The following is a 13891-nucleotide window of genomic DNA, read 5'->3' on the forward strand; positions in this document are numbered from 1 at the left end:
TATCATTAATGGCTATATGCCAAATTTCCTTATACCACTGATTTAATTGAAAATAATATTTTACTTTCCCGTTCTTTGCTATTAATTAAGCCACTGTTAATAAATTTGAAAGTAATTCTTTCATAGTCCAGTTCCATTGCTCCTTATCAAATATCAATAAAAGTGTTATTTTATGACATGGCTCTGTAACTTAATTATTAACCTCCTTAAAAGACTAAATGACAAAATTTTATTTCCACATTCCCACCACATATGAAAATAAGTACCAACTTTTGACAACCTCTCCAACACATCTTAGGATAATTAGTATAAAATATTGTTATACATTTGTTTCAATTTAATCAGCATTAAATACTATAACCGAAATAGTTTATTAAAAAATTCCTTTATTCTTGCAGACACAGATGTCAATATTCTTATATCAAGGGGAAGAATTTCTATGACATATCATATTTTTTCCTGCAGCCTTTATTTGAACTTATAAGTGGCTTTGAACATGTTTATGAGTGATCTGGTGAGAAAGGCCAGATTAGTCATAAACATGTCTAAACTTGATTATGGGTTCAAACATAGGTTGCACAGAAAATATGAACGGTCATAGAAAATCTCCCCCTATGTTGTATCCTATATCCCATATCATTACCTTGGTAATGTTTTCCTCTCCCAAATCCCCAAATCATATTCTCACAATGATTTAAGAAGATCTTGTTGATCTTCAGCCTTTAATAATATTTTATACATTTTGCCCTTTCACTATCATATATTCATCTATTTTTTCTTCTGTAATACCATTTCTTCAAATATCTTAACCTCTCTACATTGACCATTTCTTTTAACCCAGTAGTTAAGCCACTGCTCCAAATGAATAAGATTAAACCTAAATATTCTCTCCATGTCTAACATCTCTTTAATTTGTTCTTTATTCCCCATCTTTTTCATCTAATCTTTTATCCTAATAACTTGTTTCATCCTTAAAACTTCCTCTAAATGCCACTTCAGATTGTCTGGAAACTCCTCCAAGCTCCTCATTTTTTTATTATGAATGTGGCTCAACTGCTCAACTTTGTTTCTTGATCTGTCTTTTTTTAGTGTGGCCGTAACAGTTTTTGACATATAAACCATATATGGGGAAATGTTGGATAGAGTAGGTTTTACGGCTTGCTACATCCCACAGGCAGATACTTACTAGAGCCTAGAGAGGACTGCACTATATGTATTACCATGAACCAACTAGGCTTTGAAACATCTCATACTTTTAAAAAGACTGAATTATGTGCTATCTTGACACAGGATGTCTTCAGCCAAACAGCAGTTTCTTAAGACAAGTAATCGTCATTGCATTTTTGCAATGGAGTGGTTAAAAACATCAATATTTGAATATAATCATGATGACATCTAGCTCTAACCAGACTTGAATGTATTCAAACATACTAAAGTATCAACTGTTTTGTAACTACAACAGAAAAGACCTCTGTATCAAGATAGAAACCCTTTGAAATGTAAAATAAAACTGTTTATTTAATCCTCCAGCCTCAATGCCTATTTAAGCACTCTGTCTTTGAACTGAAACACATTTGTCACCTTAAAAAGAGCTAAACAGAGATTAGTATGCCACCTAGCGAAAGTATTCTGGTAGTGCTGCTTTTTAAATGTGTATTTAAACACAACTTGAAGATAAGGTTACTTTACCTGCTTTGCTATTTCTCTTAAGCAGGCCACCCCTTTCTCGAAGTTTGGAAATACTACAGAGCCATACTTTTGATATTCAGGGATTGGTCGGATTTTTATAGTAACTTCTGTTACCACTCCCAGGGTTCCTTTATGAAAAGAGGAAAACAATGATTTTGCTATTGTAATTGAAAATCTACAAAAATTCATGGTTTAACAGGCAAAGGCTAGAGTATTATTACTTCCCATCTACCTAAATACATTTTTATTTAATATTTTTAAATGAATTTCAAACACTTTACAGTAGTTAAATCAATCTTTTAAATGTTTCCTATTCTAAAAATGATAGTGTCAATTTAATGGGGGATTGCTCAAATTGAGAACAGATTTCTAACTGTAGAAATATCAAGTTCAAAAGATCAAATACTGGAATTACTTTAATCATCTATAATACAGTGGCAATGACAGATCTTTTAGAACAACAGAATACGATATTAAAGCTTTTGTTTAAATGCCCATTGAAGAGAAATTTGTAACCAAAAGTCAACATGAGGAACGTGACTGTCAAAGCAATCAGTATGTTCTGTGTTTTCTCAAAATATGCTGCCATAAGACCAATATGAATCCAACTGGTTTGCACAGTTCAGTACTGTATATGCTTTCTAGAGGCCCTAGTTTTAGAATGAATAAAGCAACACAGATCTGGGAAACATGACTATGAATATTCTGCTGTAGTTTAGTATGGAGAAGATGAGGCTTGTGACAAGAAGAATCCGAGATTATCTTTCCAAGGGTGATCAAAAGCCATGGTTTGTGCTGATAAGATACCTGATGGGAACTGATCATTTACAACCACTTGTTCACTTCTGGAAAACACTACATTCAAAATGCAAAACATTAACCCTAGTTTGATTCTTATATGCTGAAATAGCTTGGTTTGTAAACTACAGTTAGCACAATCCACGGATGGAATCACCGTACAATCATTTTTGACAGAAGCACTGTATAATCCAGTCTCCCAGAATTTTGTTGTTCCTGTCTAGGAATATCAAAGATGTAAGGATTTTTTTGTAGTTGGCTTTCTTTGACATGATAATATTTTGTCTGCATCATATCTTTTGTCCTTTACTCCAAATGGAAACTTTAAATATGCCTGTTTTATGACCATAAATTTAATTCTCAACACTTCACTACTGAGATGTTTGCATATACAAGTACTTGTAATGACACTATCTCCTCTCAGCCTCAACTCAGAATTTCTATACTCGAGTCTTTGCAATTCAGTATTTATCTGGATATCTGCTGCAAGTAATAATCTCCTTCAAGAGATCAGGCATATGTGTACATACACATACACAAACACACTTCTATGTAGATGCAGACAAGAAACTGCAATTGCTGTTTGAATTTTTAAAATGATGAAAGACATCTGGGACTATTCCTTTGCTTTCCTCCATGCCACAACCATCAACACTTCTCTGGAAGGTACAGTGAGGCAACGCAGGAGAAGGAAGAGGAAAAATAGTTCTTCCGTCAGGGACGAATAGGCCACTGTTGGACAGGCATCATTCAGTACAATTGTGTTTGCTTGACAGGCTGTTAGAAAGCAGATAAAGAACTCTATGTACTGTCTCCGTTACAATAATAGCTATGTGCAATTCTTTCTCATTCTTCTTTTGAGTCACAGAACCACAGCCCCAAAGCAAGAGGGAAAAAGATCTAATCCTGAAGCTTTGAAGAATTGCTTTACAATAACAGTGGTAGCATTAAGAAACCTGTTACGTGTGTCTGGCTTCTGATTTAAGCATATGATTTTGCAGTCATAAGATCGAATCCATGCGACGGAGTGAGCTCCCGTCACTAGTCCCAGCTCCTGCCAAACTAGCAGTTCGAAAACATGTAAATGTGAGTAGAAAAATAGGTACCACCTCGGTGGGAAGGTAACGGTGTTCTGTGTCTAGTCGCGCTGGTCACATGACCACGGAAAATTGTCTATGGACAAACGATGGCTCTATGCCTTGGAAACGGAGATGAGCACTGCACCCTAGAATTGGACACGACTTGACTAAATGTCAAGGGGAACCTTTACCTTTACCTCCAGAGTAGAAGACAGACACAGCCTCTATACCAGGTGTCCCCAACCTCTTTAATCCCATGGACTGGCTGGGGAAGGTGGGGCACGCTCACGGGCATGCGCAAAGGATTGTGTGTGCTCTCACACAGGTGCACATGCAAAGGAGCAGGATGGTGGGTGTGAAGGTGCTCAGGTGCATGCACAAACGGTGGTGCAGTGCTCGTGTGCATGTACAAAAGGGTGGGGGAGCAATTGTGTGGGTGCTGGTGCACACACGCATACACAAAGGGCTGTGCAGGGGGGCGTGCATGCAGGGCGGTGGGAGGTCTGTCTCCGCAGCCCGGTCCGGCTCAGGCCATGGACTGGCACCGCACTGCGGACTGGGGGCTGGGGACTTCTGCTCTATACAGCTGTCCTGAATATAAGAAGTGCTGTCAATGCTTGTGGGAGACAAAACTTTTTCCTTTTTTTTCAAGTTCACATGTATCTGGGAAGGACCCATGGCAAAGGAGATGACAAGGCAGCTACAGCAGAAGAAATGAAGATGCAGACAGCACATACCCACCACCTGCTGAGCAATTATTTATATGGCTGCCATACACACAGAATCTATTTTAGTGCTCCAACCTCGGACTGGAGCTAAAAACATGCTTTCAAAAACAAAAAGAATCCGTACATGGAAGAGACCCAGATTCACTGAAGGACTGGGCAGAAACACTTTGTATGTATATACTGCACTAATGGGGCAGTATAAATTTAAGAAATAAATTTATCCTCATTCTGGACTTTCATCTTCATGCTGCTGCAGAAGACAGTTTGACCCTCCAAATAAACAGCTTTTCTAGAGCCACCGAGGGAAGAAAATACTGGCAACAATCACTTCACCCAGACCCTCCAATGCAAGCACAGCTTTCTCAACCTCAGATATACCCAAACCCAGTTGTCTTTTCAACAATTAAATGCAATTAAAAGCTATTCCATCATTACACGGTCAAAAAAACATGCACAAGGTTACAGCTTTCTGCCCATAGGGCATGCTTTGACACACTTACAGGACTCATAAATACCAGCATGAAAAGTTTAAAAAATCCATGGGAGGTTACAGTAATTTTTATTTATCAATATTTTACTTATCAATGTTGGAGTGACTGGGATGCTTTGGAACATGAAAATAAGTGAAGAAGTCTGAAAAGGAGCAATGGGATGGATTTAAAGTGTAATTTCTAGAGATCGAATAATCCACATTACTATAATCTCCAATACAATGCCACAATACACGTTTATGCATTGTGTTCAATGAAGCTTATTCCCTAGTAAGGATGTTTAGCACTGCAGGATACTATACCTTAGAATTAGATTTAAGAGGCATCACCAATCTAATACTGCCCCAAGAAAATGTTATCAGTCTCTTTCTAGCTATTATAGCACACTAAACAGGTCTACAATTCACTGAGGTGCATGATAATCACATGATAGTCAGTTGCAGTTAAAAAAAACAATTCCGGAACCCAAACATTTAAGTAAATAATGTGTCCTCGACACAATGTCTTAAAGACTCAAATGCAAACACTGGAATTCTATTGTTCATGATACCTTCAGATCCTAAAATGAAATGATGGATGTCAGGTCCTGTTGACATGCGCGGTCCTTGACAGTTCTTTTGTATTACACCTCTTGGAGTTACCATTTTAATATGAACCACCTGAACAAAACAGAATATTCACTTTAAGTGACACGTTAAAGAGAATAGAAAGAAAGAAAGAAAGAAAGAAAGAAAGAAAGAAAGAAAGAAAGAAAGAAAGAAAGAAAGAAAGAGGCACATAGATCGAATTCCCAGAACATCTTCAGTATAGAGTGAAATTTTCCCTGATTGCTATAAAAAGGTAATCCACTCTGAAAGAAGGCAACAACATAGTGATACGGCAAATGCTCTGGGAGTTCAGAAGAGTACCAAGAAATCATTATGCTGTCCCTGTCATATCTTCCCTTCAAACCCAAGGAGAGGTGCATCCATAAATTATTTTTCTTTAACATGTAGGTCCAATTGTGTCTTTAAAAAGGTTGGTTTAATTTAACATTTAATACTCAAGGACTAGAAAGAAATCAAAATAAAGAGGTTTACCAGGTCTTCAATGTTTCCATAAATGTTTTTCTTCATGCCTGATGCTCGGGTTGCCACCCATCCTCCGAGAGTGCTGAACTCCATGGAATCTGGTTCGTGGCCTGTACAGTACCCACTTTCTCCCAGCTAAACCCAGAAAATAACAATCAATTTTCCAAAGGAAGATATCCATCGGCACAGAATTCAACTTTATGGAAGCACAATTTTCTAAAGAACGCAGGAAAAATAGTGTTTTGGGCCAATACAACGACATTTGCTTCAGACAAGCTTTGATGAACAAAGTTTTACCTAAATGACAATAAACCGTATTTTTTTGCTACCAAGTTCTCTGCACTTAATCACTGCCTACTACAAAGAGGTATACTGTACAGATTCACCTTTAAAGCAATTTCTGCTATTACTACAACACTTTTGACACCAACACTATTGCAAGCTTTGGGAAAAAAAAATTTATCCATGTTATACTACATCCATTACTCTGTACACAGGAAAACGCAGCATGTAAGAAAATAAAAAATACCAGGATTATAGTGTAGACTCAGTTCTTATACATCTGTAACACATGGCCTGTATACCACTACTCTGTATTTTAACAGCTTACTAACTTTAAAGACCATTCCATAGACCACAATACTACAACAAAACAGTTTTATTAAAAAAAAACAATAAAAGAAGCACTTATTTCTGATTCTGCTAACATGATTTGCAGCTGGTCTGAAGAAATCCTGAACTGATTATACCTGATTTTCTCAAGAAGAGTTCCCTTAATATACAACCATCTGGCTGGGAATTCTCTAAACAGTAATGGTGAATTTGTAACGCAGAACATAAATTTTTATACATTTGTCACTGGTTTCATCTTTCTTTATTAGTTTGATTTTGCCATATGCACTGCTACAGAGAAAGGGAATGAAACGCCTTTACACATTGACCCCACAGGTATCCTGGTGAAATGACTTGACAAAGAAAAGAAATCTCTCTTGATATTCTTTCGTATATCAAGCAGCTGAATTCTAAGCTACCTGAAAGCACATTTGGTGCTGAGAAACATTTGGAAAATGAGATGTGCAATAATGCTAAGGAAGGGAGCAATTTCTAACAGATCTTAAATACCAGTGCAAGTCTGATTGGCTGTATTACATACTAGAAAACAGTCAATGGTTTTGACCTTCCATTAATGTTGGAGTCATGATTACTCGATATTAAAGATATAACAATCTCTAATGGTAACAAATCTTGGTACATTTATGATGCAGAAAATATTGTGCTGTTTGAAGATAGAGTACAAGACTACTAACAATGAAGAGGTTATGAAGACAAGCAGCTAACAAACTGAGGCTTGTGTACACAGACTTCCCTTCCCTTTACTAACAGTACAGTGGACCCTTGACTTACAGACGGCTTGACTTACAGACTTTTTGAGTTACAGACTTCTCTGGCCGCAAAATTTAGGTTTGACTTGCAGACTGAGATTTGACTTACAGACCAGAAAAAAACCAAAATGGAACAAAAACAGCCTGTTACGGGATTAATTGGTTTTCAATGCACTGTAGGTCAATGGAGACTTGACTTACAGACTTTTTGACTTGAGAACTGCCTTCTAATACGGATTAAGTTCTCAAGTCAAGACCCCACTGTAGAAATTTTCTGTCCTGGTTTGAGGGATGCTATTGTCTGTCAGTTTCAAAAAATAAGGACAACAAACTATTATTCACTGAAAAAACATAACAACAGAAATTTCTACTCTCACTATGGTCTCATGTTCCTAACATCAAACTGTTCATATTATGTCTGGATAGCCTTAGCAGAATTCTTCAGACATCACAGGAAACCAGAATTTGTGCCTGTCTCCGTTTGGGACCCAACTGATGGGTTTTAGCAACCAAGTATACAGGTAAAGCATGCCTTAGAGAGGATTGTCCCAAGTTTTCTTCTATTTCCTTAGCATCTCAATGGCACACTGATTTTTTTTTTTTAAAAATACTGTTTTCAAAGCATTTTTTGTAATTGTTTACAAAGTCAATAGCAAAACCATGGTTCATGAGGGTCACTGGCAGACAAGGGCTTTTCATTTGAGATATCTTCCTCCTGATGACAGAAGCATCCGTTTTAGAAAATTAGTTTCAAAAGTCTGATAAAATTCAAGTAGCCACAAATCAGTGACTTGTTTAGTACACACTGGACCATTCATTTCTTTTTTTCAAGCTGTGACATTTTCTGAAGGGTTCTGGTAACAGATGCCCAACTGATGATTCAATGTGGTAGCAACTATCAAAACATGCTTTTGCACAGATAGGGTTAATTTTTCACTGGTAACATATACATCTGGGAAGGCTGCCCAAAGAGCAAGTTTTCCTCCTATGCAACGGATTTCCCATTTGGTGCTTTTCCTATTAACACAAAGAGTAAACTGGAAATTTTGGTTCCAAGTTGGTTGCTTTTTCATACATCATGATCGCAGTGTTGAACTACACAAGGAATTCTACAAGGAAGCGGGCTTTCAAGAGCAGTCACACTGCACTGGAAGCAATAGTTTATTTCTTGACAGCAAGTATATGTGCCTAAGATGTTTTTTTAAAAATTCTCAGACACCCCAAACTCCAGCATTTGCAGGACAAATTCTGATCACTGGTACTGCTAAAACTACTGTAGGTTAACAAGAACATAGGAAACTATTCTGAGCAGAATCAAAATATACTAATCAAGTACTCAGGCAGAACAGTACCTACTCAATACTTTGTACTTGAAACTGCAAGTATTATTAAAAACCCATGGTCTTCTTTCATACACCTTATTAAGCTATTCTGGCAATATTCCATAGCTCATTTACTGGATCGGACAATTCAACAATTTATTTACTTCACAATGTTGCTTCATATAGTAAGACACAATTTATAATTACATCCTGAGACTGTATGATGGACTATAGTGATGCAGATGTATACAAAGTGAAGCAAAATCTGCAATGAACTCTTTCTCATCAGAAGCAGCAGCAAAAGAGAAAAAAAACTGGAACATTGTGTAAGTTTTAAGAAAGGAATCAGCCAGGAAAGGACCAATTGTGCTTAATTCTAATGGGACAAAAGATTCTGTGGCATTTCTAGAATGAAGCAGTTGGTGAAACATCAGAAGTTACTAGCCTGGAAAAATGTCATTTAAATTAAGGGAATATGCTCTGTGCATTTTAATTCTAACCTTTAAAAAAGTACAGCTCTTCGAAAGGTTAAAATACTACATCAAATCATAAGGGGATATAAAAATAAAAAGTATGAAAGGCCATCAAAAACTGCTGTGTTAGTAAGTTTCCAGCAAAATAATTTTGGGGAGGAAATCTATGGAACCCTCTTGGAAAAAAAAATACTCCTTTGCAGGAAACCTACAATTAGATATCACAAGTAGTAACTAGTCGAATATGTTTTAGAGTGTGTGATTTTAAATGTATGAACTGTTTATTAAGAATAAACTACCATTGCAGGTATAATCTTTTTAAAATCTATGTTTATACAAGCATTTCAGAATCCATTATCTAGCAGGGCACTAAAAACATGTTTATTGACAGTTACTTCAAAGAAAAACATGAACATCTCATGCTTTATTATAAAAGTGAGCAGTGACAGATTAATAGAATTTAAGTTATGATTAAAGGAAAGATAGAAGAAATATTCCTGCAGAGAGCCTCTTGTAAAATTGAGAGACTTGGGAATACCATGGATTTATGAACTAGGATGGCCTCCTATAATCACCATTTCATATATATGCAGGGCTTGAAAAATTTTAGAATGTCTCACCAGTTAGTCAAAAATTTCACCAGTCAGCATGACCGGACTATAGCCCTGCAATTTATTGGGACTGAGAATCACTGATTTATACCCTCAGATTTGGGTTGCTTTATTACTGTACCTGCATGCCTGTGGGGTCATGAAGTTTGTATTTTCAATGCCTTTCTTTTGGATGTCTCCAGCAAAAATAAAGCTGAAAGCAAAAGCGCCTGGCCTCTTAATAAGCCACGGTTCCCTCCCACCCCAGGATGTGTCCTCGTTCGGTTGAAATTGGGAGCAGGGAATCTCCATATTCTCCAGAATGGGACTACTCTACATTCTCCTGCAGAACTATATCTATGTGTGCCGCTCGAACTCTCTTCTCATGAGATGATAGTTTTCTTTTTGCAATGGGAGGGGGAGGGGAGGACTGCAGGCTGAGAGAGAGAGAGAGAGAGAGAGAGAGAGAGAGAGGCAAAGGAGAAGGCGGCAGGCAGGCAGGGAGCTGTGATTCGTCGAACAGCATTTTTCACTTGTCACAGACGAGTGGACGAGTGCATTTTTCAAGCCCTGTATATATGGTATATAAAAAACTTTTGGGGGTAGTTATCTACTTAAAAACAGGCTTTGGCTCTGGAATTTCTCTCACAGAGGACTTGCGTATTAAACAATTAAAATAACAGAAACAGATTGCAGAATTGGAAAGATCATCTTGTCCAACTTCCTGCCACCCCAGGAATCTACAGCCGAAGCATGCCTGACAGATGAGCATCCATCTATTTCAAAACCTCAGTCAAAAGTGAGTTCACTTCTTTCAGCATCATGTTGTCAAACGAAAATGAAAGTAGCAGACCACTCATATATTACTGAAGTTTCAAGTACATGAACATCTGTTTGGTAGAGGAAGGAAATGGCATATGAGTCCAAGCACAGACTTCAAGGTCTCTGCTGAAGAACACGGGATATTATAAGGTAGGAGGAGCTGCATCATCACATACCATCACTTTCTCCAGTGAAAAATTCAATGTTCTTGAAATTCTTCTCTGGGAGCAGAAGTGGAATAGCTTGATAGTTCTATTCCACCTGGCTCACACATGAAGCTCTGCCTATTTCCATCTGTGGCGGATTGCCCAGCTGCATCCCTATCTTGAAGTTGGGGCACTCACCACTCTGGTCCATGCACTTGTAATTTCGAGGTTAGACTACTGCAATGCACTCTATGTGGGGCTACCTTTGAGATTGATGTGGAAGCTTGAAATGGTGCAGAATGCGGTGGCCAAACTTCTCAGTGGGACGAGAAAATATCAGCGTATCTCCCCCACTCTGGCTGCCTTGCATTGGCTCCCTGTTCGTTTCCGCATTGATTTCGAAGTGTTAATGATGACATATAAAGCCCTAAATGGTTTAGGACCTCGATATCTAACGGAATGCCTCCTCCCACCTAGATCTACCCGAACCACTCGTTCTAGCCACGAAGGGCGGCTGAGGGGCGTGATGCCAAGGGAGGTCTGGAGAGAAAGAACAAAAAACTGGGCCTTCTAGGCAGTGGCCCTTCGCCTTTGGAACAGTCTGCCTCCAGAGATCTGCCTGGCTCCCTCCCTGGGTGTTTTTAAGAGCAAACCAAAGACCTCAGGCAGGCTTTCCCTGCTGTATTCATTTGAATTTTTTTCTTTTTGCCCATCTTGAACTATATTACTATTGTTGTTTTTTATTTTATTATATTATTTTATTCCATTTTTTATTGTTAGCTGCCCAGAGTAGACTTCGGTCTATAAATTTAATACATAAATAAATATTAAGCTGCTACAGAAAGAGAAGAGATATGTACTTTAACAGTGGAATGTAATCCACACTAGGATTACTGCTTAACTCTGTCTTCCAGATCTCAATATCTGTACTGAAAACATCAATACAGTTTCCTTCTGAAGTCAAAAGAACAGAGAAATCTTAGCTAAATCCAGATCTGTCCTGTAAGTTTGAAACAATAATGCCTTCTTGATACAAATATTTAAGGTCAGATTAATACTAAAAAGTCCTAAATTTTAGAGCCTGCAACCTCAGACTCAGAAAACGTTCAATATATCATGAAAAGTGTGCTGTGTAAGGAGAAATAGATGTATACAGAAGTTCTGGAATGAGGAAAACACTGCTGATTCTTTTATTTAGGGACAACATAAGCTGTAAATGTGTCAGAAGTAAAATTGCAATAAACAGTTTTTTTTTAAAAAAATCCTAGTTGAAGATACCTGTCTTTCCAAGTCTTGTCCAGCAATACCAGCTTCAACATGAGCAGTTAGATTTTTCTCATCTATCCAGTGAATCCTATTCTATTACAAAAGAACAAAATACTCATGAAATAAGCTGGTCTCTAATTCCTTAGGAAAACAGAAACATCTAAGCAATGCAGAAAGCAGAGCAGGGGAGATACAAATAAGGAAAACGAAGAAGATTTTAACGCATATGATCTGTTCGCACAAAATTATAAGATAGCAATATAACATTATATTATTTTCTTATTCTTGATCAATCCTGCTAGCTTTGCTTCTTAAAAAAAGAAATTACACATCTTTGCAATGTTTAAATATTTACAATTCAACTTCCTACTTTTTTTTATTTTTACTGTGTGTGTGTGTGTGTGTGTGTGTGTGTGTGTGTGTGTGTGTGTGTGTGTACACACACACATACATATACATCAAACTAATGTGAGTGCTGCACTATGGACTGAAATAATGTAGGATCCCAAGGTGAATTCTAGATGCAAATTGAAAATAATTTATAGATGTTTAAGAGAAAGGGTATCTAATAAGACTCACTTTCAGTAACGTGATATGCAAGACAGAAAACAGTATATTGCACTGGATAAGCAACATAATTCATTGAAATCAAGAGTAATTTTACATTTCTTGATTTTATACTAGGTAGAGTACCATTAGATTTTATGTTGCGCCACTCAACATATATATTTACTGCAGCTAGGTTACTCTGGGCCCAAAAATGGAAGAATGGAGAAACACCAATGATGGATGAGCTATTAAAGAAGCTACTGGATATTGCAGAACTAGATATGCTTTCAGAGGCACCACGGGATCAACCAAGACACTTTGTAAAGGAAAGCTGGAAGCTGATATATAACTGGGCCCAGGAAAAGTCAGGAATTTAGGGGAAGAAATAGTTTAGGGTGAATCAGTGCACACCAAAATCCTTTGATGATATTCAGATGACCAGACAATGGCGAAATCTCTGATCTATAGGTATAGTATGGATGCTTAGTTTTGATGTTTTGTTGTTATTATTGTCAGATTTTAGTTTTTTGTTTGGTATGTCGATATGTATGAATAAAAAATAATAATAAAAAAGATTTTATGTTGTGTTACTCAAAACTGCACAATTAAAAGTTATTAAAAACCATCAAATGTCATGCTCTCAGATTTGAAATACTTCACACAAATCAGTTATTAATTAAGGTGACATGATTTACACCACTGGTTCTTAACCTTGGGTTACTCAGGAGTTTTGGACTGCAACTCCCAGAAGTCTTCACCACCAGCTGTCCTGACTGGGGTTTCTGGGAGTTGCAGTTCAAAAGCATCCGAGTAGCAAAGGTTAAGAACCACTGATTTACACAGTCAGTTCCCATCAAACAGGTGAGTGTGGTAGAGTCGTTAAAGTGCTGGGCATGGGATGGGATGGCTCAGATTTTTTTATTCAGTTATCCTACAAATGTCTGCATAATGATTTAGATAGAAATAAAAGATTTAGGACATTACTGCAGATGGCTATACAGTGGGGTCTCTACTTAAGAACTTAATCCGTATTGGAAGGTGGTTCTCAAGTTGAAAAGTTCTTATGTTGAATCTGCATTTCCCATAGGAATGCATTGAAAACCATTTAATCCGTATCTGCTCTTTTCCGTCCATAGAAACCACAGTGGAACCTCTACTTAAGAACTTAATCCGTTTTGGAATGGTGTTCTTAAGTTGAAACGTTCTTAAGTTGAAGCAAAATTTCCCATTGGAATGGACTGAAAACCAATTAATCCATTCTGGCGGGGTTTTTTTTGTTAAGTAGAGGTGCGTTCGTACATTGAAGCATTAGTTCCCATAGGAACTAATGCAAAGCTGGTTAATATGTACTCTACCATTAGGGGGAGAAATTTTTTTTAACCTAAGATGGCCTTAAAAAAAGAGCAGGAAAGGTTTTTTTTTCCTGTTCTTATCTTGGATTTCTGTTCTCAAGTAGAAGCAAAATTTAGCAAATGGAGCTGTTCTT

At 37.3% G+C, this 13891-nt stretch overlaps 1 protein-coding gene across 1 annotated transcript in view; it reads right to left on the reverse strand.

Annotated features, from left to right (window-relative positions):
* The window catches only part of AGPS (alkylglycerone phosphate synthase), an 83446-nt gene that overhangs the window by 29034 nt on the left and 40521 nt on the right, over positions 1–13891 (reverse strand). Inside the window, exons 8-11 of the mRNA XM_020806242.3 lie at positions 11869–11949; positions 5865–5990; positions 5336–5444; positions 1690–1817 (exon numbers count right to left, since the gene is read on the reverse strand). Coding sequence (XP_020661901.2) covers positions 1690–1817; positions 5336–5444; positions 5865–5990; positions 11869–11949 — 444 coding nt within the window. The remainder of the gene's footprint in view (positions 1–1689; positions 1818–5335; positions 5445–5864; positions 5991–11868; positions 11950–13891) is intronic.

The sequence above is a fragment of the Pogona vitticeps genome, chromosome 1 (assembly GCF_051106095.1).
Source record: "Pogona vitticeps strain Pit_001003342236 chromosome 1, PviZW2.1, whole genome shotgun sequence".
Classification (NCBI taxonomy): Eukaryota; Metazoa; Chordata; class Lepidosauria; order Squamata; family Agamidae; genus Pogona; species Pogona vitticeps.